Source organism: Notamacropus eugenii, chromosome 2 (assembly GCF_028372415.1).
Source record: "Notamacropus eugenii isolate mMacEug1 chromosome 2, mMacEug1.pri_v2, whole genome shotgun sequence".
In the NCBI taxonomy this organism is placed as follows: domain Eukaryota; kingdom Metazoa; phylum Chordata; class Mammalia; order Diprotodontia; family Macropodidae; genus Notamacropus; species Notamacropus eugenii.
Window position 1 is genome coordinate 378,122,675 of NC_092873.1, and position 26,661 is coordinate 378,149,335.

A 26,661-nucleotide genomic window follows, 5' to 3' on the forward strand; every position below is an offset into this window, starting at 1 on the left:
AAGATTGCTTTCTTGCAAAGATCCATGCTTCTCCTCTTTGGCAGCTCTTCTGTAGAGACCCCTGTTTACCACTGACCCAGTTGGTTTCAAACAGGAGTTGACTGGGTAGGAGAGCAATAGAATCTCATTGAGGAAGAGGGCAGATGCTTCTGGAGGCTGTGGCCAAAGCTCAGGTTTATAACTATTGGAAAATTCTAGGGGTGGGGGAGACCTGGGGACATGACTTCAGCCCCCAGGCAAGCCTGTCCCACGTGTCCCTGTTCCCACTAGTATAGCCTCCCCTCACTTCCCCCTCCCCCCAATAACACTCTGTCCTTGGGTTGGATCAATGGTTTTTCCCTTGTTGCCTGTCAATTCCTGTCAACTGCATGGTTCATATCCTCTAGGGAAAAGACAGCTTATGGGCATCCAGATTTCTGTAGAGTTCTTGTGATTATACCTTCATAATTACTGGTGCCATCTTTGTTTTCTTTTTTTACCTACTGTCACTGCCTTTCCTCATATCCCCAAATGCACCTTTGTTTACTTCATCAACCTTGCCCAAACCCTGCTGCCAAATTGTTTTTTCTGATGAAAAGAGACCATATAATTCCATGCTTTCAATAGAAATTTAACCTGGTTGTGTAGGGTATGAGGGAAGATTATCAAAAGCTGGAGGAAATAGAGAAAAGAAGGTGTTTACAGAGGGGAGAAAGGGCTTGAGGGAGTCAAGGACTGAAAAGCACTGAAGGAAAAAAAGTAGGCCTAGAGAATGTTGATACAGAAGAGACCATGTCTCTGGGTGTAAGGAAGTATCTAAAGGAGCTAGGCAGGTGTGGGACGTGACCATGACATGAAATCTCCTCAGCCCTCCTCTCTGGACTATTTTCATGCCTTCCTGACAAATGATGCAGACAGTCTTTCTGACCCCAAGGGAGCCCAGTACGTATGACACCAGAATCAGGAAGGGTTAGAGTGAATGATTCTGCTGATGTGATGGGATTAGACAGTGGGGCTGAGAAGACAGGCTCAGTGGAGGACTGGTCTGCCAATAGCAGAGCCAGTCCAGCAATGACAAGCCTGGAGGCAGGGGGAGTCCAAGGTCAGAGATTAGGATAAGCAAAGGGTAATATGTGGCTAGGGAAACCAAGTCAGAGAAATAGAGAAGGTAATGGATGTTATGGCAGGGAGCAGGGGTAGACAGACTACAGATAACATAGAGGGAGACATAAGACAGAAATAGGAGTAGGGTGACCTATTATTAGGAGTAGGGATTGGCCTTGAAGACTAATATATGAAAGGAGGGATGAGGGGGAAGGGAAGAATCAGAACTGGGGGAGAAAGAGGAGGTGGAAGATGGACTGTGGGCTAGGGAAATATAGATAACACAATTAGCTGAATTCACAGTTGGTTGACTGACCAGACCCAAATGGTTTGATAAGAGTTTGGAGAGAGTCCTTCAACAGCATCTCCCAGGTATCTATAACTTGGCCTTGTCCTAGTCAACATTTTTTAATCAATGACTTGGATTAAGGCAGAGATTATATACTTATCAAATTGGCAGATGACATTTAGTCCTCCCTCTAAAGCTGGGAGGAGAGATAGCTATCATACTGGATGACATAGAGTACGAGAAATTCTGAGGCTATAGAACTGGGCCACATCTAATGAGATGAATTGTACTGTGATATCTATAAAGCCTTGCTCTTGGGTTCAGAAAACTGACTTTACAAGTATAAGGCGGGGATTGGGTGGGGGGAGGTGGGGAGATATGATTAGACAGCAGTTTGAAAAAGATCAAGGGGTTTTAAGTGGATTGCAAACTCAATGTGAATCAACAGAATGATATGCAGCCAAAAAAGCTAATGCTATTTTGGGCTGCATCAAGAAGGGCAAAGCTTCCAAGAAAGGAGGTGACAGTCCTGCTGTAGTCTGCCCTAGACAAATGCATCAGGAGTATTGTGTTCAGTCGATAAACATTTATTAAGCACCTTCTGCATCTAGGTACTGTGCTAAGCTCTGGGGCTACCAAAAAAAAAAAAAAAAAGGCAAAGGACAGATTCTGCCCTCAAGGAGCTCACAAACTAATGAATAGTTCTCCATTTCTCAATAAGGATAATCCCTCCTTGTGGTTACACTTTTGCTCCTAGGACCTCTAGACTTTGAAGAACTAGCCCCTTCCCCTAATTTATTGTGGATTATATTTTAACCTGTCTTTATGATAGACTAAAATAACTCATATGTATGTATGTATGTCTTGAGCTCACCAGCAACAAACATCGAACATTAGCCAGCAGCCATGTGCAAGGCACCAAGATCGATACTGGGCATAAAAAAAAAAAATGAAATGTTCCCTACTGTCAAAGGCCCAATCAGAACTGATACTCAGGCTAGAAAATATGTTCATGACGCCCTACTATCCAGGCAGGAGTTTCACCCAATTTAGGAGCAGAGAGAAAAGAGAGCTGCTGAGAAAATATGGGGAACAAATAAACAGCATGTAATTTGATGCAGCCTGGAAGAGTTTCAGGGGCATATAGAAAGGAATATTGAAATCTCTTTTTTAATGAACTGTGTTTCAAACATTTATTTTATGTTAGGAGCTCGTTTCCCTTTAGAAACAACGTGATCAAAGTTAGGTTTCTATATCGGTTTGCCAAAGCCTGTTCAACCTATAACTTACCTTAACTAAGAGGCTGTATGGCCAGTTAGATGGTGAACTAGACTCAGAATCTCAGAGACTTGGGTTCAGTTATTGTCCCTGACACACACTGGCTCTTTAAAGTCAGTTTAAGTAAGGATTTAAGTAAACCTTTAAAAAAATTTTTAAAAAATCTAAGTTGCCAAAAAGTTGCTGATATCTATTGGTCAAGGGAACTTCCTTAATAAGAGTTAATTTTCTGTACTGACTTCATCACACCCACCTCGAACTAGAATCTAGTTCAATAGAAATGAACCAATATTTATAACAATGTTTCTATGGAAACATATTTTAAAAATTTTAAGTTACAAGACATAAAAAAAACCCAAAACATTTTATTCCAATATTTGGAGAATTACCCTCTACCAAGCTCACCCTCAAACATACATACTCTGTGGAAAAATTAGTACTAGGGATATGTAGAGATTACATCAGAACTCCTGCTTGTGGATTACTTAAAAGCATCAGTTCTCAAACTTTTTGTTCTCAGGATCCCTTTAGACTCTTCAAAATATTGAGGAACTGTATGTCCCCTCCACTCTACACAAAGAACTTTTATATGGATTATATCTACCAATATTAACAATATTAGAAATTAAATCATTATGAAAACAGACCCTTGGTGTCCCTGGATAACACTTTGAGAACCACTGGCTTAGAGAGTGTCTGTCCTGCAACAGGATGGGCTTCCCTAGCAGAGACAGTTTTTTTGCTGGCAGGAGAGATGGTGACTGGTATAGTTTGGGGTTTTAGACTCTAGTGGGAATGAGAGTTTGGGTACACAAGTGCTTGGTAGAAGTAAGAAATCCTGAAGAGTAGACAATAAGATTGTCAGTAGTGGTAGTAAATAGTATTAGTAGCTTTCTATAGAGCTTTAAACATTTTAAAACCTTTAACAGTCCTATGAAATGTAGGCAGTGCAAATATTACTATCACTATTCAAAAAGAAACTTGAGACCTATAGTTTGGGTTATGTGTCAATAGTCATACAGTAAGGATTGGACTCAATTTGAACCTGGGCCTTTCCTGACTTCAAATCCATTCATCTTTTCACTACATCTTATAGCTTTTCACTAATGGGTCTTCAGTGAAAAGTTAGGGACACTGATAAGATATCTCCTAATGGCTTTGGTAGCAGTGTTCCTGTGGCTGAGGCCCATAGGTAGGTGAAGCCCTGACTGGGGCAGTCATTGATATATAAGGGAATATAGTAAACATAGACAAGTCAGTGAGAAAAGACCTGAAAATGGGTTAGCAGCAATTGAAGGAATGTGTTTAAACATAAAAAGTCTGTGGAAGAGAAATATAGTAGCAATTTGGAGAGAGGAAGAAGACAAATCACTGAGTTTGGATGATGTTGGAAACAGAAGTTTTTATACAAATCAGAAGGGTGGACCTCAAGGGCTGAGGTTAAAGTAGTGAGCCAGCTGGCCTAGTGAGCCATTTTAAGCTATGTACAACCAGAATCATAGTTTGCATCAAACAACTCCCCCCTCCCACACAGCTAATGATATTCATCAGGATTACAGTCCCTGAATTGATCACAAGAGGTCACTCTTGCCTCATTAGCATTTTAATGCATCATCTTTATCAAAAAATAAGAAGTTACAGATGAGAAATGGACAATCTGGCTCTAGGAAAATAGCCTGATCCAGACTTATCCTGGAGAAAAAATCCTAGGCCTTGGGGATCCTGGAAGTATGAACTGTTAGAGAAAAAGGGACAGTGCCTCTGATGCCTTCAGAGTCTCTCCACATACAAGGATTTGCCCATCTGATTTAGCTCCTGCTGGTACTGTCGATGCTCCTTCTCAAATAGCTGACTTAAGGCAGCCTGCCGAACCTGGGAGAGGGAGGGACAGAGTAAAATGTGGAAGTTTGCCTTCTGGCACCCACCCACCACCTCTAACCTTGGCTGGTTCCCTAGCTCTTGGGTTTTATTTTTTCAGTTTGAACATAGAGGATGGGAGATAGCTTAGAATATGGAAGGTAGCATACACTTCACGCATATGGACATGGAGTACAACACATTTCCTCAAGCTGGGTGAGTCCAGTATGGTACAGCAGAGGTTAATGGACACAAGGGAAATAGAAATAAGGACAATTTGAATGAAGTACATTGAGTCTAGAGAGCTATAGAAGCACTAAAGGAAAAAGGCCAGAGAATCAAGCAATCAACAAACACCTATTAAGAATTTACTGTGCCAGTCATTGTACTAGGCACTGTAGAATCTTGGGCTGTTAATACATTTTGATAGCAAAATACCTAACACAGGTAGGACGTAATTGTTGAATACAAAGCTCTGGTATATAGAATGAAAAGGCTCTGATGAAATAAGGATATGTTAAACACAGTTAGTTGCTAGAAAGCAAAGTGGTTCAGGGTAGAGCTATGGATGGCACTGGGAATCCTAGTGGGCAAAGGGAATAACAGCGGGTTTGGCCCACTCACAGTCAGCAGCTGCTTGTTGGCCAATGCCATCTCCTGTTCCATGACGTCTTGCATTCTCAGGATGGCATATGGGTTCCTCCTCTCGCTCATTGTTGCCTGCCATGTGCAGTACACTACTGCATTTTTCCAACTGTCCCAGGAGGATTTATGTGGATTTGAGTTAGGAAGATAAGACTTCCATTAGGCATCTTTGTGATGTAGAATTTGTCTTATGTTTCCTCAATACTTAAGTAAGCTCAAGTATAGGTAGATACAGTCTACCTTATATATCTCTGGAACCTCTCTTAAGTGTTTATTATACTGTTGGGCACAGACTGAGATCTCAAGAGGTTCCCCCTTACTGACTACCCCCATTTACATTCAGGGTATTGCGGGAGACAGAAATAGGAGGGAGGACAGAATCAGGGTGTCATTAGTGCACAGGTATGTATTTACATTTGTTACATGAAGCAAAGCTACTTCTTTCCTTTCTCTGAACCTTTGGGCTAACCACCTCATAGTCCTGAGAATGGAGAACATAGAGAAGACAATACTGATAGGTAGAAGTTGGGGGGTGGGGCGTTGGAGGGCACAGGAAATTACCTCTCAACAGCCTTCTCAAATGCTACTATCCTCTTGTAACTCTGCAAGGAAAATGAATGTACCTGGTCAGCCCAGTTACCATACCCCTCACCCTAGCACCCTATTTGTTATTCTTGACTTAAGGGGAACTTGGGGGATCCTTTTCCCACCCACCCACTCCATCAGAAATAGGGCAGGTAATGGCTAGCAATTCATCATTCAAACTATTTCAGCACTTACATGAAAAGCAACATCCTATTTTGGGGATGGGGAAGCACTTTACAAAACTTTTTTTTTTTTGTAATCCCCCAAGTTCATACTGGAGAAATTGATCTGGGTAACCCCATCAAAAGTTCTTTCAATCAAGCTTAATCCCTGTCATACCTCTTCTATCTTTATAATCTCATCCAGGGGCAGGGATGCCCTCTGGTTTGCCACCGATTTAGTAGGTTGGACAGACATTCTTGACTGTTGCTCTTCCTGTTTTGTCCACTCACTGATCTCAATTACCTTGGTTACCAGGCATGTCTCCAATAATGCCCTAGGCCTACTCTCTGATTGGTCACCTGGCTTGTTGCCTGGGAGACCTGAAAAGGAATCCAAGTTCTTTAGCGTTCTAATAGTGATCCCCACCCCATCACTTAGCAAGGGCCACTGGCCCAAACCCAAGACCCACGTTAGGCTACAGAGGCAGCTCCATAGCTTATAATTTCAGGGGAATCAGGCCCATCATGCCCTCATAGGTGTGCGTATGTGCACACACCCTCATACCATCTTCCCCACACCCCATCTACTCCAGTTAAGCAGGAGTAGAAATCAGTAAAGAACAGTTATAATATACTTAGTTTTACAGCTGTTTTTATTAAATAACCAGTTTATAAAGTGAGACCAGTACAGTGACTTATAGGGGGCATATGGAATTAGTGCCTATATCACTGACAGTTCCCCTCAATTATGTCCTGACCTATAATATGTGAAGAGAAGGGCAAGGCAGGGCACTAAACACAACACAAATCTCAACAGAGCTTGGTTTAAGTACAACACACTAATTCCCTTCTGCCCTTCTCACTCGACAACTTTAAATGATATGTCTGTGGGCAAGAGTCCCCATCCAATTGGGAAAGATAGAGGCTTTGTGGTTTCCATTTCTAACATCATAAATGCCACCTCCCCCACTCCCACTAACCTATTTAGGATGAAACTGACTTTGGGAGAGGGCAAAAAATAACCATGATCAAAAACAGGTTGGGGTAAGGAGGAAGTGACAAGGGCAGAGGAAAAATATGTGGATGCAGCTCTGTAAAAAAGCTATTGGAGAGGGAAAGAGTGCTTCATAGAACTTTAGTTCTACAACAGACCAGAGGAATAAGCTAAGGAAGGATTTCCAGACACACGTTTCAAGAATTCTGAGCATAATGATATCAATGCTGTCCAGTGCTGTTGTGTCTCCTGCCCTGGAAAAATCCCTGGGTAATGAGAGTGGATTCTCCTACTGGAGCCATGTTGGCTATGATTATCCCCAAATTCAGTCAGAGGGTGCTCTCTAGTGTGTTGTAGTTATCCTTAAAACTCTTCAGCTCTAGGAAGTGCTTGGCTCTTTTACTCTTCTGGCTGGAGGGCAGATAGGTGACCTGGATAGTTGTTGGGGAGGAAACTTCAGGCGACTGTGTTAGATCCTTAGCTGCCGACTGGTGCTGCCGCTGGGAGCTCCCCCCACGGGCTTTGACACTGAAGCATCCAGAGAATAAATTATGAGCAATATAAGAAAAGAGAGAGACCACAGGTCAGGGGTCACTGACTCTCAATATGAACCAATGGTCTGTGCCACCATATACATATACCATTTGCTAAAATTCAACCTGATTTTAAGAGCATCTTTTTCTAATATGCTCCTGCCAGATTTTTGTTTCTTTTTACATAAAGCTTAGAACCAATCACTCCCTTTCCCTTTAAATCTATATAAGGTCTCAAGGTTTCTACCTTTCCACATTCCTCTCCCCCCTCCATTCACTCTATGGTCCATTCGGACTTGACTTGTGGTTCCTCAATTACACTTCATATCCCAAGTCTGTGTTGTGTTAGTTGTTTCTAAGGGTAGAACGCTCTCCCTCCCTCCTCCTCTTGGAATTTTTTTTTTTTTTTGAAAACTCAGCTCAAGTATCACCACCTTTCTATGTGAAGATTTTCTAGATGCCTCCAAGCTACCAGCTCCCTCCTTCCCCAACCTCTCCTACTCTTTGTCCATAGTCTGTATGTAAATGCCCTTTCCTTTGGAATGTAAGCTTTCTGGGGGTACTGTTCCACTTTCATCTTTGTATTGCCTTTCTAGTATTTAAAAATGTCTCGCACACAGTAGGCACTTGATATTTCTGCACTGAAGGCCACAACAGATATCTTTAGGTCATCTAGATTCTTAACCATCCCCTTCATTTTACAGATGAGGCCCATGAAAAAGTGGTTTGTCCAAGTTAACATATATATAACAAATCCATATACTACTGAATCCAAATCCAGTTCTCTTTACACTAATAATGTGTGCCTGCAGCAAACACATTCGAGAATCCTTTTGCGAGATAGTTTAGAATATAAAAGAAAACTATAAACAATAGGCTTAAGAGAATGAATTTTATAGTTTTGCTGACTAAGACTTGCTGCTTGATTTCTACCAGATCTGCTATTTTTGTGACAGCTCTAAGTGTTCTTTTATATGCTTTTAAAGAACAAAACAATTCAAGAAGCAAAAAGGGAGAAGGTAGGAGACACACAACCCCTTTCGGTCCTTTAAGAAAGACCTAAATTAAATCTTGAGACAGAATGAAACAGAATGTATTTCTCTATATAGTTAACTCTACATTATCAATGCTAATTAAAAATCTGAGAAAAGTTTACCCTTACCACCCAGAATCTCTCATTTGAATGCTTGCCCAAGTCTAACACAATGAATTCCTTATCTGTCAAATGAAGGGGTTAGATCATATGATTACTAAGATGCATTCCAGTTCTAAGTTGTAAGTAAAAACACATTAAAATGTAAGCTGTATATAAAAACACAACTCTGAGTTGCCTGCTTTATTTTCCGGTGATGGTCCCACCCTAGTGTCAGTCCAGTACTGTTGAGTCCTTTAACATATACTAGAAGAAAAAAACAAACAAAAAAAAGAGGAACCCATAACCAGCCCCACTTTGACATGTTTTACCCACACTCACGCGGCAGCCAGTTCACTCAGTGCTTCCTGATAGTGTAGATATTCAGTCTGACCAAAGACCTGAGGAGAAAAAAGAGGGTGAGGATCTTTTAAGCTCCATTCTCTACCCTTTCCAAATGAAATAAAAAAAATCCACAAGCAGCAAAAAGATCAACTAACTTACACCAGTTCCATATCGAGCTGTCTCATAGCCATCTAGCAGGGTATCAATGAGAGCTTTTCGGACACCCTTGAAGGGGGTACTTGTGTTTCGAAGCTCCAGCAGATAGGAGCGGAAGTTCTTGCCCATCAGGGAACAAGGATGCCGGCCTTCTGAATGGAATGGGATCTCTGAAGAGGCAGGAACATTAGTATTATTTTCATGCATTTCCTGTCAAGGAATACCTTTCTAATTACTTGTATTTTTTTTTAAATGGATATATATGGATAAATCTGCTACAGCTTTGGCCCCATCTATTTTCCTATACCTGCTCTTCTGAACACCTTTCAGCTTGATTAGACGAGGGGAATGCAGGATTTAGTCTCAGGGAAGACAGAATTCAAGTTGGGGCCTAAAACCCAAAGCTTTGGAGGATCTGTTCTTTCTTTGTCACCCCCCCCATTGTCTACTTCTGAACTCTAAGACAGTAACTTCCTCTGCAAACATTTCTCCTCTTAGCTTTCCTTTGATCACTTTTCTTGGATAGTCCCAGGCTGGGATTGCCCATCCTGAGGGATGCTTTTCCTAGGTACCATGTGCTTCTACTTTCAAAGAAGGCAGCTAAGATGATGGATGAGAGGGAGACTAAGAGTCAAGAGACCCAGGTTTCACCACTCACTAGCTAGCCTATGACCTTTGTAAAGTCACTTTATGTTTCTAAGTCCAAGTTTCCTTATCTGTAAAATAAGTGCTAAGACTCTATGTTTATCCTTTTCTAACAACAGCATTGTATGAATCCTTAAAGTAATAGAATGTACAAGTGAAAAATAACAATATTAACATCTAGGGTTTATTTAGTTCTTTAAGTTTTGTAAAGAGGTTTACAAATATATCATTTGATCCTCACAACTGCCCAAAGAGTAAGTGCTATCATTATTCCCATTTTACAGGGGAAACTAAGGTTGAAAGAGATGAAGTTACTTGCTCAGGTTTACAGTAAGTGTTTGAGGATGGATTTGAACTCCGGTTTTCTTGATTCCATGTCCAGCACTCTATCCATTGGGCCACCTAGCTACCGCTTTCCTAATCCGAGCTGAAATAGCAGAGTTTTCCTGCCTTTTAAGAATTCAGCTGTTTCCCTGCTTCAATCCTTTCCATCCAAAAGCAAGAGAATCATTGGCAAAGTATCTCTAAGGAGAAATCATTTCCTTATCAACTCAGTTTCTCAACAGGAGGAAACAGATTCTCTAGATTCAAGTAAGTTACTAACACAGGTATACACAAGTAAGTAGAGACTGAATTTATTCTTATCCCCATGATATGGGTCTTAAGTTTTTTCTCTATCTGGAGAATCCGAATTCCTGAAGAGACCTTCCCATACCTGACTGACCCTTACCAGAGGCACGAATGGCATCCAGTGCTTTCATCCTGTACAGGTAGTTGTAGCAATCTGTAAGGATAATGGCTTGAATCAGTAATACCACTCCCACCATTCTTTCACTATGAAGTGTGCTTTCCCAGATTACCTATACAGAAATAACTAAAATTATGGTTTCCCAGCATCTCTCTCTCAACTCCCAGAAAACAAACTCTGAGCCCTTTGCTTTCCAAATTTACCCATCCCCAAGGTGGAAAACTCGCCCCATACGTTGATTTCCTGGTGTCTCCAGCTGCAGAAGTCTGGCATCATCTTCTTCAAGAAGCTGGGGTTCATACTTTACATCCTGGACCTTGGAGAGTCGGATGTCAATCTCTTCCTTCAGATCCTGCTCTCGTAAAGAAGAGAAGAGCTATCATCTTGGAATATGTATTTCATGGTTTAGCTTATTCTCTACCTTGCACCAACGTGGAAATGCTGCAACCTCTGAGTAAGGGCATAAACAACTGGGTCAGGTACAGGAAGCAAATAAAAATCCCTTGACTCCTGGGATGTGGGAGGAAGTGGGCCCCAGAGATCCAAACCCTCCAGAATCCCTCGGCACTAGCATTCAGGCAATGAATCAAAGGGGGAAGAATCAGAGGACACCAACTGACAGCGAAACAACTAATTAAAGGATGTGAACAGCCCATAACTAAACTGAAAGATACATCCCAGAGACGGAGAAAATCCCATCCTACCACTTAAATAAAGCTACTGATCACGAATTTCGATAGTTTCTGGAACCCACCTTGGGGGCGTTGTGCCCCACAGGGACGTGGGGGCCTCTTCGAGACTTCATAGCAAAACGCATGATCTGCCTCTTCACAAAAATGAACAGCAGCACAAACACCTGGCGGGAAAGACGGGCAAGGAGCCGGCTGGAGAGGGGCTCTTGGAGACCCCGCGGGGCCCCGGGGCGGCGCCCCCAATCCGGGCGTCCAGGAAAGCAGGCTTCGACCCTCCCGGGGGGGGTCAGCTGACTGGGGGCGCCGGCACGAGGGGAGCCGGGGGTGGGCGTGGATGGCTGGCCTCGGGGCTAGTCCCCGCGGGTAGGGGGTTGTCAACTCACCAAACTCCCGTAGGCCATAACCAGCACGACGTTCACCCCGGACAACCAGTTACTGCTGGACGCCATGGCCTCCTTCCAGCTTCGTTAGCTCGGGCTCCGTAGCAGCGACGGCCCTAGCGCTCCTTGGTGCTGCTCGGCCATTTCCTTATGGGGGAAGCCAAAGCCAGGCCCTGGAGGAAAACATGGCGGCCAGGGGAGAGCGGGGAACCTGGGCGGGGGGTGATGGCGGTGGTGGGGGGCGGGGTTGGCCCTGAGGAGGGGAAGGGAAAGAGGGAGGAGAGAAGCGTGACGAGTTCCTCCTCTCACTTGGCACGTGACACCGGCAAGGTGGAAGGAGAAAGCGCGTGCGAGGAAGGCGGGACTCCGCTGCAGGGAGGAAAGGGAGGTCGTGGGTAGGTCACGTGACCGGAGGAGGCCGACTCACGGATCCGGAGAAGGTGGCTCGTGGCAGGACGACGGGCGCGCGCCTCTTTGCGTGTCACGTGCTGAGGGAGGAAGGAAGGAGAGTGGGAGGGGAAAGGCGCGAGAGCGAGCTCGAGAGGAAAAAGAGGGGGGGGTGGAGAGAGAAGAGGGAGTCTATATCACGTGACAGGGGCGGCGCGGCCCGGGGTGTCAGTGTGGAGGAGACTGAGGTAAAGTTGGGAGCGCGGCGGCGGCGGCGGCGGCGGCGGCGGTAGCGGCAGCGCGGCGGGGCCGGGTATTGTCCGCGGCCCCTTTAAATCCGCGATTCCCCCTTCACCCTTTCTCTCCTCCCGCCGTGGCCCCTTCTCCCAGCAGCCGCCCCCCCCACCTCGCGCGGTGCGGGCTTCCCCTCCCCCCTCCGCGCGCTGTGCCCCCCTCTTCCAGTCGCGCGGGCCCCAGGCTCGCCCACCTCCCCCACCCCCGCCACTGTGGGCCAGCCGCCGGGGTTTTGTTTATGGTCGGGCTTGCGGCCTACTGGGCCGCGCCGGAGCCGGGGCCTAGATTTGGGAGCGTGGCCGGGCGGGGCGCAGGGTGACCGGGGGGGGGGCCATGCGGCTCGGGCCTGGGGGGTGGAGAGAGCGCGAGGGAGCGAGCGCGGTCTGGGCCGGGCCTGAGGTAGGGCTTCCCCTTCCTCCCTTTTTATAACCCTGCGTCTGAGGAGAAGGTCGGGGTGGGGGGGATGGGGCGGGGGAGGTGGGGGGGAGGCCGCGGCATTCTCTCCCTCCAGCCTCAGGACCTCCTCGGGGCCTCCCCTCACCCGAGCTAGGACTCGGCCTGGGTTTGAGCAAGGAGAGATCAGGGGAGCGGTGGGACGAAGTTGCCCACGCCCCGTACTTTATTTCCTTTTGGGCTATTAAATTTGAGTGCAAAGAATTAATCTTTTGGGGAGAGGTGGGCGATCGGTCCTGCCGGCTCCCAGTGTATCTCTGGGACTGAATCTCCACTCGTCGGCCCTCCGCCCTGTTTTCCTCTTCACTCCTAGCCCCTTTGTCAACTGCTCTAGTTGTTCTTACTTTGTCTCCTCTTCTGGATTGTTCAAGGCATTTTAATTAATATCTTTCATCTCTTTGCCCAGTGGAGCCTTGGGTACTTTGAACAATCAAAAGCATGTGGGGGAGCTTGACCTCACTGCTCCAAGTCCCTTGGGTATATTGCACTGGAGCACCGACTGTCTTTATCACTGTGTTCCCAATTGAGTTCAAGAACTGTTCATTAGTTCGTACTGTGTGCAAAGCATTTCCCATAATGGGGCACAGATATATCGAATTCTTTCACCTTGTGGAGAGTACCTAGATTGCCTTCTTAAATTGATGCCATAACCAATTTGCCTGAAACAGTCTCCTCTTTGGTGAGATGTTAAGGAAAGGATAAAGACTACTGTAACAAGCAGTTTTCTGCCTTAGCATATCCTAGATTATTAGTCTCATAATGCTAGTGGGTCCTTTTTCCCTCCTATATGGGCTTGGGAAACGTGATGTGCTTGTGCTGAGACATACTCAGCCCAGATTGACACTCTTCATTACTACAGAATTAAAATATTTGGCATCCTAATAGTTAGCATGCTGAATAGTTTAGGTGCCTGATTTTAAATGACCCAAGCCTTTCAGTGGTCTTGTTTGCTTCCACAATGGACAGGAGTTCTATTTCTAATTAATTGGGTTTTGTGGACTAGTAAAAAGGTTATAAAAACAAGTTCTGTGTTTTTAAAGGTGTACCAAGCATACCTTTACAGGGAGATATTTTGTCTTGTCAGAGTGGGATTGGATATGGGGAGAACACAGAGCCAGGTAACTAGCTAGCTTACTAAAGCTGTTGATGAATTACAGTTGACATTAGAAGCAAAAAGATGTATCTGCCAGGCTCTTGTGTGGTCTTCTCTGAATTGTTGCACTTAGCTTAGTCCTCTCATAGTACTGATTTTCTAATTGCATTTTGTATTTCCAATTAGATTGTAAGCTTGAGGGCAGGGACCATGTCTCATTCTACTTTTGTATGCCCCATGGTACTGAACACATAGGTGTGCCAATAAATGCTTGTTGATCTACTGATTTCAGTAAAACATTTTTTTAAATCTCTCAATGGTTGTTTTTTAAGTTGTTGGTCTTTCCGAAGAAAGTCTGATAGCTCATTTGAAAACTGCACTCTGCCTACTATCATGCTGTTCCTTTAAGCTTTAGTAATTGATTGGAGACTTGTCTTACCTACCCATCAGCACATCCTTATACTTTAAGGAAAGTAGTATGTAAGACAGGACTCTTGTTCCCTGCCAACTGTGGATGTGTTTGCCTGCCCACTACTAGAAGGTACCAAGTCTGTTCCAAATTATCCTTTAGATCATTTGCTTCCTGCTGAAAGTTGTCTCAATCACATTTTACCAAGCATTTGTAAAAGAGATAAGGGAATTCAGTCACTAATGATCAAAAGAATGTCTTAAATGATACCTAGATCAAGTAGTGTTTTTCCATTAAGTGTTCCAAACAGCATTAAGTTCAGACAATTGTGCAAATAGCTGTAGCTATTCAATATAATTGTGTAGCTAGCATATGGTCTCATAACTCATCCTTTCAAATTGAAATCAAATGTGTGGTGGAAGGAAGTCAACATTTAGAAATTGTAGGTTGAGGTGGGAAGTGCCAACTCATATTAAATTAGAAACCCTAGACTATTAAATTTTAAAATACAACCAATATGAACACTTTTGTTCTTGCCTTGACATTGCTTTATTTCCACTGCTAGTTTGGATGCAGTCGTGGTTAGTTAAATGATGTTTGTATTTTTGTAGATGAAATGTTAAAACTTGACTGTGATGCCAACCTAGAGAGATAGACTACTGTGTAGCATACAGCCTGTACTCCCTTGACATATTTGTATGTTTTTTTTTTTTTTGTTGTTGTTAAATTGGTGTCTTACTCTCCCTTAAAATGTTCCCTAAAGGCTTAACTAGTTTTTTGGAAATGGAAGAAAATGAAACTTTTAATGACATTGTAATAAACAAGGATGTATGTAACAATAGTGTCACAAATTTGTAAAGAACTTGTCCCAAATAAATTGTTTTTATTAGCAATTCAAGAGAAGTATCTTTCTGTGGACCATCCAAGAAAATGAAAGAGGTGAAATATCAGAACCTCCTTACCAAATTCAGTATCCTATTTGTGGCCATATTGTATCAATTACAAGGAGTCTGGAATTGACTAATGTAAATTTCCATTAGCCAGAAATTATATGGGTCAGACTTTTCCAAACTTATTAGAAAAGTGAGCACCTTTGAAAGAGAATAAAGTGTTGGCAAAATACCCTCCTCTCCTTTTGCCTGCCACTGGCAAGAGAAAGGTTTAGGTTTTGTTTTTGTTTTTTAAACTAAAAACAGGAGCTGAGGTTGCATTACAAGCTGGAGTCATGAGTGGTACTCTAGTTGTACTGTTTCTTGTTAGAGTAGTTAGTTTAAGTCTTTATTCAGATTAGGGGGAACTTCCCATATGCTGTTCTGTAACTCCTATCAGTGCAGTCATGAGATGACTTTACAGTGCTTCTTCTTACAAGTAAGACATTGTGTTGGGTGCTTTGGGCTTTGGCTAATTCTGCAGTTCTGGGATGTTCTGCTTCAGAAGAGCTGTGGAAGATAATGGCAGCTGTGAGCCCTAAGAGTTTGGGATTTGTTGGCCAGCAGGTTAGGTGGAGGATCCTCTGCAAAGACAAGGAACAAGGATTGCTACTGGGGAGCTGGGATTCCAGGCAAAGTCATTGGAGTTATGTCTCTTTTGGAAGGCTCTAGTTTAAAGAAAAAAAGCTAAAAAGCCTCCACATCATGTGTACAGATGAAAATTTAAAGGACATGAGAGTATTGGAGAGACAGCCTGGATTTCAGAGGTAGAGATTATGTATTTCTTTAGGTAGGAGTACTTTGAACTGACTTTCTTACTGTGAGTTAGTGATCCCCTTCATAGACCACCCCTCTACCTTTTGATAATTCTGTAGTGTGAAGGTACTTGAGCAGACTTCTCTGTTTGAAGGGGTTTTGAGTCAGACGGAGGGAGGAAGAGAGAGAATGTGTATGTTTTAATTAGCAGGCATCATAGACTTACAGACAGCCCTATTTGCCAACGACTAGTGGAACTGGTATGATCTGGTAACTTTTTTGTACTTTTTACATGGCTGCCCATCATCAAGCAAATAATAAATATAATACACTGTGCTTTACAAAATGGGTTAAAAGCCATGGTCCTTTAAGAAGTTTATCATTCTCTATATGATTTTTCCCTAAAAGCAGATACATTCTCTTTGTTTGCTGTGTCTAGAGAAGAATGATAAAAAAAAAGGTTGTGCTTTGTTTTAAGGGAGTGAGGACAGTGATGAATATATTTTGACCACATTTGATCTCTAATAAGAAATTTTTTTTTAAATTTTTCAGCATTCTACCTTGTAAATACTGTTATTTGTATATACTGTAAATGATGACATCAGTGGGCACTAACCGAGCCCGGGGAAACTGGGAGCAGACACAGACACAGAACCAGACACAGCACAAGCAGAGGCCACAGGTAAAGAAATTTGAGGGAAAGTGAAGTATGGGCAATTCCAAATGGATGGTAAAGCTTTACATCCAGCACAGCTTTATTCTATGCTTTGACTTTTCTTTCTGTATTCTGTTTTTCAAGATTAGACCTTGGTTCTCTTATTCTCCTGGATGCTTTCTTTGTTACTATGTGCTGTTATTTCAAAAAGCTGCCTTTTTTTTCTTTTGCTGTTTAATGTTTCTGTGTGAGGCTTTGAGAAAAGGGATTATGTGACTTTTATTTTTGAGACTCCCTATGGCTGCAATTTGGTGATAGCACTTCTTTTTCTTTTCTGGGCCTCTGGTATAGTATCTTCCTAATTTCTTAGATTTTCCACTGTGACTCCACTCTTTAGGCCATACATGTCTAGCCATTTCCCTGCTTCTGGGTCTGATCTTTTCTTTCCCTTTTGTCTTGTTCTTTTGGGGCCTTTGGAAGGTTTATATGGTTTTCCCTTTACATAGGGACTTGGCCTCTTCCCTGGGGTTCTTTTTTTTTTTTTTCCCCAAAAAATCATTCAGTAAGACCCTTGAGTATTGTTTGTTCAATTACAGATTTAAAAGGGGAAATTAACCATCTGGGAACCAAACTTTGCAGGTTTTTTTGAAGGTTGGTTTAGATATATCTATTTTCAGTAGTCAGTTGGTTATTGATTAGTCCTTTTTGTGAGGAAATAATTCATATTTGGTTATTAGTGTGAGTAAATGAATTATATTTCATTATTTGGTTGGAGAGGAACTTTTGCTCAGAGAGTTTCCTTTACTTTTTCTTTGCACAACTGTTCTCAAGATTGTTCCCAGCAAAGAGGAGTCTGGATGTCCATTGAGTTTGTAGCCAAGCAAGTCATTATAGTTCTAAGCACCTTATATTCTTGTAATGATGGTTCAGTAGGAAGACTATTTCCAGCCTTAGGCCATACCTACTGTTCTTAATATATTCTCAGCCTTAGAAGCAAAAAGGCAACCTTGGAAATTGGATGCTCTTTTCTACTAAAAGTTACAGTTGAGCATACATTTAGAATTGTGGCCAAGCTGCTTTAGAGGGTAGCATTTTTAGAAACTTGCTCCTAAGGAGAAAACTCTGCTAAACATAAGTAACTTCCTTCTCCCTCTTTAAGTCCTCTGTTCAATGTTCACTGTGCTACTTCAATATCAGCATGAGCAGGAGGAGCACTAGAAGTCAGAAGACTTGGACTTCAGTGCTAAATTTTAATCCTACTACTTTTTTTACGTTTCTGGGCCAACCATTTAACATTTCTGAGCCAGTTTGCTTGTATATAAAATGGGGATAATACCTGCCCTGTTTACCTCAGAGGGTTGTTATGAGAATCAAATGAAATAACATATGAAATGTATATATGAAAATTGTGAAAATATGTAAAGTATAAAGCACTGTCAGGTGGTGTTAGAGCCCTTGGTACCCTGTCATTTGTAAGGGGAAAAGTAATTTGGAAAGGAAAAGGAAAGAGATTTGAAATTACTTTGCACAGGCACTGTCCTCACTGCTTTTCACTGTACTCTCCTTGACCATACTTTGCTGATTTCCCTCTCAACTCATAGGCTACTGCAGAACAGATTAGACTTGCACAGATGATATCGGACCACAATGATGCTGACTTTGAGGAGAAGGTGAAGCAAGTGAGTATACCAATTTATTGTGATTTTTTTTTTTTGAGGGAAAAGTAATGGTTGGGAGTGTTGGTATCAAGTAACCATACGTGGCTGCCACCCCCTCACATTACTCAAGATGCTGATTCTTCCAGGGTCATTGGAAGGATTATGTCATTTATACCTGTTTATAGTCTGAAATGTCACTGACCTAGACTAAGAAACAAGTTTTTCCCCTAGTCAGAATTTTTTTCTTACTCCTTGAGGCAGGTATATTGTTCTGAGAGGTCTGACCTTTAACTTCGAATTAATTGTTGAATAAATGGTGATGTATTTTCCATATCAACTTCCGAACTGTTGTGGTACCTCTTAGATTTTTGCATGTACAGATATATAGTACATTTAAATGGGGCAGTAGGTGGCACATTGTATAGTGCACCAGACCTGGAATCAGGAAGATTGCAGTTCAAAGATGTGGTCTCATTCTTAACTAGCTGTGTGACCCTGGACAGACCACTTAACCTGTCTCTGCTGAATAATAACTACTTCCATGAATTTTTGTGAGGATAAAATAATATTTGTGAAGTGCTTTGCAACCTTAAAGTACCATGTAAGTACTGGCTATGATGATGATGATGCCCTAAAGTGCCAGATTGGGTGAGCTCTGTCATATTCTGTCCTTCAGTAAAAATGTGTGTTGAGGATTTATTCTCTATTTGATACTGAGTTAGTTTTGAGCTAGTATAGATAAACTCCTATCTACAATCCTAGTAGCCAACCTAGGATTGATGATATTTTGCTTTTGGATATAGAACATCAAAATCCACTTAGTTTGCCTTTTAAGGTGCTTGTTTTCTTGGTTTCATCTCTCTTCTGTCTTGATTCCTCTCCTCCTGCCCCGCAATTTTCTTTTTGTGAGAGATACAAACTGGCTCATGGTGATTTTAGTCTTTCTCTTTGCAGCTGATTGATATCACAGGCAAGAACCAGGATGAATGTGTGATTGCTTTACATGACTGCAATGGAGATGTCAATAGAGCTATCAATGTGCTGCTGGAGGGGAACCCGGATACGGTAGGGTGCTTAGTTTATAATATTGTAGTATGGGGTACCATTGAGAGATTATGATCCCTGCATAATACCAAATGGGGTTGCATACTTTCAGTAAAGGATTACCCTCACAGATAGCAGGGAGCTTTCTTGGAAGTTTGTTTGCTGCAGATTACAGCTATGTTACAAGGTGGCAAAAGATTAATAGTCCTGTTTGTGTGTGGGTGTGTGGTGTGTCCTTTGTTTTAACCAGTTAGTTCTCCTTTAAGGAGATAGCGCTGGTAGGTAAACAGATAAAATGTATCTCTTCTGCTTTGCTCAGTATAAATTGTAATTCCTTCTAGGCAAGTGACTATTTTCAAGGCTATATTTGTATTGTAAGAGGCAGCTTTTGATACTCTTGGTTATTAAATATGAGCCTGGATTGATCATTTTCATTGCTGAAGAGTCAGAGACACAATCTGTGCCCCATTCTTGATTTAATACATTCCCATCAACATAGACTGAGCATCACACAGTGCTATTTTATCTTTTGAACATATTTCTAATGAAGAAAGAGGTTTTTTGGGTTTTTTTGTAGCTTTTCTGACCTTATCTTGGTAATGAGGAGAGGAGGAAGGTTTAGCATGGAGTGAGACATTCTCTTAATTTTTTTGAGCAAAACACTTATAAGAACAAAAATAGCCAGTGCAGATACCCCCCACTCCCTGCTATTTTTTCTACTTAAAGTGCTTGTGAACAGTGATTAATTTCAAAGAAGTTGAATTTCAAAGCCATGAGTTGATGAGATTTTTATGAAGACCGGGGTCTTTGGCTTGAGGTATCAGATGTGAATTATGGTATGCTTTTTTTTAATGCATGCCATCTTTTTAATACATCTGTCTTAGCACTTCTAACCTTCCATAATCATGCAGGGAAAGACTGAAGCTGGGAATTAGGCCATAGGTTCATCAGTCCTTTGTGAAATCAGCAAGAAACAAGATAATTTTTAGTGATTTTGAATTTGGTTGGGTAGTTGAGAGCCAAACAGATCAACAGTGGTAGCGAGAAAGTTGTAGCAACACTTTATTTTGTAGAACCTATGTGTAGATGTCAGCAGTGATGACATCTACCATCAGGTAAAGGGGGAGGTGATTCTTCTCTCTTCCTCTTTCCCTTGCTCTCTCCCCAAGGTTTTAGGATTAGCAGAAAATCCAGTGGTCATTATCTACTGCTTATTTTGTTTTACTTAAATCTGATTTCTGGTGTTCTAAAGGTTGTAACAGTGAGGCTATTTAACCATGGGCAATTACTGATGCATTGAAGCTACCCTGAATATAAAATGACTCACTTGTTGTAATGGCTGTCCTGGGAGGTTAACTTGGATTGGAAGATGAGATGACACTTAGGAACTATGGATGGAACATTTGTTTTTGAAAGGACATTTTTTATTTTAATGATCTTGTTTGATAATTGTTGAGGATCAGGGCCATTGTTGTTTGGTTCAATGGAATAATTGGGGAGCTATCTCCTGACCATCTTGGTTTTTGAAATGGAACCTTTGCCTGCCCAGCAGTTTTAAAATGTTTGTGACATTTGATTTGACTGATTTTGAGCATGCAGTATTTTACTATGTATGTTAAATTTGAGCCTTTTAACATTTCTAAGAAGTTTACTTTCTCTGAGGTGTGTGTTTATAAAATCAGTCAGCTGATTTTCTTAGCTGTAAGTCTTTTCTTCAAATCTAAATTTCTTTCTTTGATAAAATACCTTTGACCTAGAAGCTGAATTAGTGTCCTTAGCTGAGGAAAAAGAAAGAAAAGTGAATAAATTATTTATACCCTTGGCCCTAGCAATTTTATGGTTGGGCATTGACCTGAAAGAAATGAGATAGAACAACAATCCAATGTATCCCAAAATATTCTGGTGGTGGGGTTTTTTTGTTTGTTTTTTTGTTCTTTTTGGATTTAGCAAAGAACTGGAAACGGAGGTATCCATTGATTGGGGAAATTGCCAAATAAACTGCAGTAGATGAATGTAACAAAAATTTGTTGTGCAGAAAGGAATGACAGTTATGAGGAGTTGAGAGAAACTTGGGAAGATTTGTGTGAAATAAGCAGAACCAGAAGAATATATACACTTCCTACAACTATGTAAATGTTGAATTCCAGAGTTCATTTAAGTAATTAAAAAATTAATAATGGACCTTTAAAACAAATAATGAAATATATTTCTCCCTTCTCTTGAGAGGTACGTTCTATGAAGGTAGAATGTTACATATGTTGTCAGGTGTAGTCTCTGAATCAGGAGTTTTTGCTTCAATTATTCTTTATTATTAGGAAAAATTCAGTGACATTCAGTGGGAAAGGGAAATATTTCCAGAAATGACTGATAATGACAACAAAAGGCAGCAATAAAATTTACTTTAAAAATTGAAGTTAGTGGCATAAAAAGCAAAACAAAATAAACATTTTCAAGTTAAGCTTTTAGTTTACTTTTTGTTTCAGTTGGTTAGACTAGGGTATGTGTTCTTTTGTAGGGGGATAACAACTCAGAGACAGTTGATGCTCAGTTCAAAATAAACAAACATGAGAGATGAGGACAAGTAAGGTCTTTTGGTTAATCACTCAAGCTTCTTAGATGGACACATCTTGAAAATGATCTTGGAAGTGGTCTTAGCTGACTAGAAACTGTAGATTCTTTCCCTATAGGAAGAACTATACTTACAGATTATTGGTCTGTAACTTGACATATTTCTGACTTTGTTTATGGCTTTCGTCTGTATGGAGTATGGTACATGGGGCAATAACCTAGAGCTTGCAATTGAGAAGAGAAGATGGGAAAATGCTTAGCCTTCTCAGGCATGGTCCTAAGATGTCTTATGAACTGTCTGTCCTCTGCAGACTAGTAACTTCTTTCCTATTCCACCCCCCTTTTTTTTTAAAGCATTCCTGGGAAATGGTTGGGAAAAAGAAGGGCGTCTCGGGACAGAAGGATGGTGGACAGATGGAATCCAATGAAGAAGGCAAAGAGAATCGAGACCGAGATAGGGATTATAGCAGGCGACGTGGTGGACCACCTAGACGGGGAAGAGGCGCCAGTCGTGGACGAGAGTGTATGCATGTGGATTTATCAAACCTACTGAGTTATCAAGGCAGCATGGCATAGTGGATAGAGTGCTGAACTTGGAATCAGGAAAACCTGAGTTCAGTACCTATCTCTTATATTTAGTAGCCCTGGAACAATGAACAACCTATTTAAACCTTAGTTTCCCCCTCTGTAAAATGGAGAGAATACCTACCTTTAGAACCTATTAGGTTGTGAGGATCAAATAAGTTAATATATGTAAAATGCTTTGCAAATCTTAATAATTAATGTTAGTTAGTATTAAGATTTTTTAGTCTTGAGGGACATAGGAAAGGCCTTCCAGGGGAGGATTCAAGTCTTAAATCAGTCCTCTTTTCTCTTAATCACCCTTCCTTTTATGAAGATTTTAGTCTCCCTCGAATAAATTCTTTTCTGTCTGTGTGGCCAAATTCTCCTGTAACCATCCCATAATCACTTGTAGGAATGATTTAACCCAAAGCTTTTCTGTCAGTGGGACTGGGGACTGTTTTTTGTTTATAGCCAGTGTAGATGTATAGACCACCCACCTTTCCCCAAATACCCTAGAAATTAAGATCGTTTTCATAGTCGAGTTAACTTTCTCTTACACTGAATATGTCCTGTTGACCCTATTGTAATTACTTGTTTATGCATCTTTATATTTTAGTTCGAGGTCAGGAAAATGGACTGGATGGTGCTAAGACTGGAGGCCCATCTGGAAGAGGCACAGAAAGAGGCCGAAGGGGCCGTGGACGAGGCAGAGGTGTGCATCTTGCTAGGTTGGGGGCAAAAAATTTATTTTGCAGAGTTTTTTTTTTTCCCCAAAGGAGTTTGTCTTATTTAATTCTTTTTTAAAAGATACAAGATGAGATCTCTTTGCCATCATTTTTGAAGTTCTTTGTAAGAACTGAGGGTTGTTGGGTTGGGTGACGGATATAGTCAAAGCAGATTTTGTAGTGGGTATTGATGCACTTAAATGAATATCTAATAGATTAGACAGGAGAGGAGATCTTTGTCATTAGTAATGACTGACTCATATTAACTGATACTCTTCATGAAACTGTAGTGAGAGTATTTTTTACTAAACTATCCATTTAGCATCTATTATTCCAAGGCTGCCTCAGTAGGTTGTATGGTGTGATTATATGTTTTAAAACTTTTTCTCATTTTATTTCTAGGTGGCTCTGGTAGGAGGGGAGGACGGTTTTCTGCCCAAGGCATGGGGTAAGTTTTATTGACTAGGAGTTCAGAAAATAAGTTATTCCTATTTTCTTTTCTTTTAGGTGTCACCTTAATGATTAAGATACTATAATGTCTCAAAGCAATTAAATATACACCGTCCCATTCTAGGTTCGACTAGTAATTGAAATCCCAAGATAAGACCAGAAGATATTCCTTCCTGGTTATACCCCAATTCCCACAAAGGGCATTCCTGAGATGAATAAGAGAAAGGACATGTGACCTGCTACTTCTTTGCTTAAAAAAGTGTTTGCTGCTTAGATTGTTCCTTGTCATCCTTCTTGGCAGCTTCAGTTGAATGCAGATGTTTGCTACTTCCCTGAAATCCCATAGGAGTTTTGTGATGGATAGTGATATATTAGTTTAAGTAGGCAGTAAGTGTGAAGTTGAGGCTTTACTGTGAAACGTTGTGCAGGCCAGTGAGAAAACAGATAGCAAGTGGGTTTTATAAAGTGAGGCCCTTCTATTGCAGGAATTGGGGACAGGGTTCAGAAGTCTCACTGTCTTCATTGTAATGCTATTTGGTGGAAGTTCTTAAGAGATTGGAGAATATCTTAAGTCTTTTCTATTTTAGAACCTTTAACCCAGCTGATTATGCAGAGCCAACCAACACCGATGAAAACTATGGCAATAGTAGTGGCAACACATGGAACAATACTGGCAGTTTTGAACCAGATGATGGGACGAGTGAGTTTTTTTGTTCTCTTATTCCCCTTCGGAATCTGGGGCACTAATCTTTTTGGGTTACAGAGAGATATGGAAAAAAATATTTTGGGAGAAGTGATACGAGTGGTTCTAGAATTCACCATGTAGATTTCTAAAATGCATTAAAGTATTCATTGGGACATTTCTTTGAGAAGAGTGAAGGGCATATTTAAACTACTGTCTACTGAAGGGCAAAGTACCGTAATCCAAAGCTCTACTGCCAGTTTGCTTTCTATCACCCAGGCAGAAAAACCCTTCACTCCCTTCTCTTTTAGGGAGTCTGATAGAGATAGTTAGGTGAGAAAGAGTTCCTCAGCACTCCCAGTTCTCTTCAGATGCTCTTGGGTGGTGGAGCATTATGGGACTATACCTAGGGTACGTGTATGCTTTACTGAGCCAGCTTTGGTACCTCCCTGCAGAGTGGATATATGTATAAAAGCAGATGCTGTTTGTATGGCACTAACAAGATGTTAGTTTTATTTAACAAGATGTTTTTGTTTTATTTAGTTTTTAAGATGTGTGTGTGTTGTTTTAAATATAATCTGGGCTCCTTGTTCTCCTTCGACTTTTGAAGATATCCTCTACCTGGTTGAATAGTTGTTCAACATCAGGAAACCCTGCTGTTATTTCTCTAGTCATGAGGGATGTTTGGATTCTAGCATCTTGAAAGATCACAAATTTGTTACTATTCCCTTCAGATCTAATTAATCTCCAGCATTTTGGGGGCTTCTTGGCATGATCTAAAGTTCTCATCCAAAAGATATTCCTTTAATTATTCCCTGCTGTTTCCATGCACTCAGCTGTTACCTCCTATAAGTCCACTTTGCCCCATTGAGTGGAGGCTGAAGTTGTTATTGGCCAGATAGTTACTTAGAATTTCCCTTACGTCTGACCATTCTGCCATCAAATGTCCTTTTACTATTTTAACTCCCATGTTGTGGAGCAGACAACTTTTGGGTAACCAACTCTTCATTCTTCTGGTTCGTTTGGGAAGTAGAGGGGCTGGTTTGGGCCTTTTTAATATGAATGTTGAAGTTAATGTTTTTGATCACTATTTTGATATTTAACCTGTTGGTCTTAATCTGTCTTGATTGACAGAGCAAAGGGCAGGCTTATAGGAATTTGCTTTCACTTAGAAGACTCAAATTCAGGATCCCAGTTTTAGATTATAAACAATAAGTATATCTTCATCAAGAAACTGGTTGATTGGGGACTATTTTTCTATCTGCTAAAGTGGGGGGGGTGGGGCGCTGACTTGGGAAACTAGAGTTTGAGATCCTATGATTTGTGGCTGAATGAAATTGTGTGTAATGTACCATCCATCATCCTATTAGTGTTAAAGCTCCAGGTATAGGTTCATGCATTTCCATCATTGTTAATTCATGATATGAACATACTTTCATGCATGATCCATTTTTGTGTTTCCATAAAAGCAACTTCCAGCATCCTTTCTTAATTTAAAATTAGGGGAAAATATCTACCCCCAAATATCCACAGGTACAGTGGGAGTTGTGTACTGGGGGCAGACGTTCTCATTCATAAGCAAAATTTCACTGGTTGTTTTTTCTTTTCTTTTTTGTTTCAGGACTTGATTTCATGGGGGTTGAGGGGTCAAATTATCCCCGAAAATTTGAGACTGCTCCTGGTATGATACATCCAGGCGCCTAACTGCCCCGGATATTATTTTTATAGCTTTTTATAAACTGAAATATCTGTGGATATGTCACTCTTATTTCTTGCTGTTTCCATCTGTCTATTTCTCAGATGTTTTTCATTTAGTGAATATTTGATGTTTGCTTTCTGTGTTTTGTGTTGATGGGAAGGAAACCATTTTTTTGTCATCAAAAGCATTTCAACTCCCACTGTCCCTTAGTCCTCGCCACACAGTTGTCTTCTAAACTCACCCTCATCTATGACCTTGGAGTTCATGTGAAGCAGTATCAGTCAGGGTCCTGTATTCTTCCCTCCTCACCAGAGTAACCAGGATATTTTCATCCAGCTAGTCTCATTTTGGCTTGACCCAGGTTGGAGTTAGAAATTTGCAGGAGAAGAAGGAGGTGGAAGGAAGGAGGAAATTGTGTTTCCAGAGGAAGAATAGTTTACTGCTTGAGTAGATGAGAGTTGGACCTCTGCTCAGATTGAAGAATGTCTGGTCTCCTGTTGGAGAGTTTTAAGATGTTGCTAAAAAAAAAAAAATCATTGTGCCAAACATAGCTTCCTGTTGGAAGGAACAAATTTTTTAGTATTGTAGAATGTGAGGTGAAACTTGGAGGTTGCAAGTGTCACATGAATGCTTTTCAGGGACTAAAATATATATGAGCCTATAGGCTTAAATTCTGTCTTGGTTCCATCAAGAATCTTTCTCTTTTGTGAGAAATCTAACTGTTGTGTTAGTTAGGGAGGTGCTCTGAAAACTGGCCTTGAAAAGAATGAGG

The 26,661-nt window shown here is 41.3% G+C and overlaps 3 protein-coding genes across 32 annotated transcripts in view; 1 reads left to right on the forward strand and 2 right to left on the reverse strand.

Annotated features, from left to right (window-relative positions):
- Window positions 1–4,235: 4,235 nt before the first annotated feature.
- On the reverse strand, window positions 4,236–6,402 carry CFAP141 (cilia and flagella associated protein 141). Its single transcript, XM_072647104.1, has 4 exons — window positions 6,077–6,402; window positions 5,714–5,754; window positions 5,132–5,261; window positions 4,236–4,522 (listed from the first exon to the last, which is right to left on the reverse strand). The coding sequence occupies exons 1-4, from the start codon at window positions 6,152–6,154 to the stop codon at window positions 4,421–4,423; spliced, it is 351 nt and encodes a 116-aa protein (XP_072503205.1). The 5' UTR covers window positions 6,155–6,402; the 3' UTR covers window positions 4,236–4,420.
- Window positions 4,236–12,017, reverse strand: C2H1orf43 (chromosome 2 C1orf43 homolog). Of its 8 annotated transcripts, none has more exons than XM_072647101.1 (8): window positions 11,527–11,950; window positions 11,206–11,307; window positions 10,686–10,803; window positions 10,434–10,487; window positions 9,062–9,228; window positions 8,900–8,958; window positions 5,714–5,754; window positions 4,236–4,522 (listed from the first exon to the last, which is right to left on the reverse strand). In XM_072647101.1, exons 1-7 carry the CDS (start codon window positions 11,590–11,592, stop codon window positions 5,739–5,741), a joined length of 582 nt encoding a protein of 193 aa, XP_072503202.1. In that variant the 5' UTR covers window positions 11,593–11,950; the 3' UTR covers window positions 4,236–4,522; window positions 5,714–5,738. The 8 variants fall into 8 exon arrangements, with proteins under 8 accessions (XP_072503202.1, XP_072503199.1, XP_072503203.1 ...); XM_072647098.1 differs by having other exon boundaries at window positions 10,419–10,487; window positions 11,527–11,850; XM_072647102.1 differs by lacking the exons at window positions 4,236–4,522; window positions 5,714–5,754 and adding an exon at window positions 6,534–7,420 and having other exon boundaries at window positions 8,894–8,958; window positions 11,527–12,017.
- UBAP2L (ubiquitin associated protein 2 like) overlaps window positions 11,892–26,661 on the forward strand; it is a 44,035-nt gene continuing 29,265 nt past the window's right edge. For 10 of the 23 annotated variants that reach the window (XM_072647077.1, XM_072647083.1, XM_072647079.1 and 7 more), the window contains exons 1-9: window positions 11,951–12,158; window positions 16,397–16,526; window positions 18,101–18,178; window positions 19,112–19,222; window positions 22,124–22,292; window positions 22,950–23,045; window positions 23,461–23,506; window positions 24,096–24,208; window positions 25,812–25,871. In XM_072647077.1, coding sequence (XP_072503178.1) covers window positions 16,437–16,526; window positions 18,101–18,178; window positions 19,112–19,222; window positions 22,124–22,292; window positions 22,950–23,045; window positions 23,461–23,506; window positions 24,096–24,208; window positions 25,812–25,871 — 763 coding nt within the window. In that variant the 5' untranslated portion in view covers window positions 11,951–12,158; window positions 16,397–16,436. Of the gene's footprint in view, window positions 12,224–12,580; window positions 12,604–15,655; window positions 15,856–16,396; window positions 16,527–18,100; window positions 18,179–19,111; window positions 19,223–22,123; window positions 22,293–22,949; window positions 23,046–23,460; window positions 23,507–24,095; window positions 24,209–25,811; window positions 25,872–26,661 lie in introns of those variants that run through there. The other 13 variants (XM_072647087.1, XM_072647089.1, XM_072647088.1 and 10 more) reach the window with 5 other exon arrangements.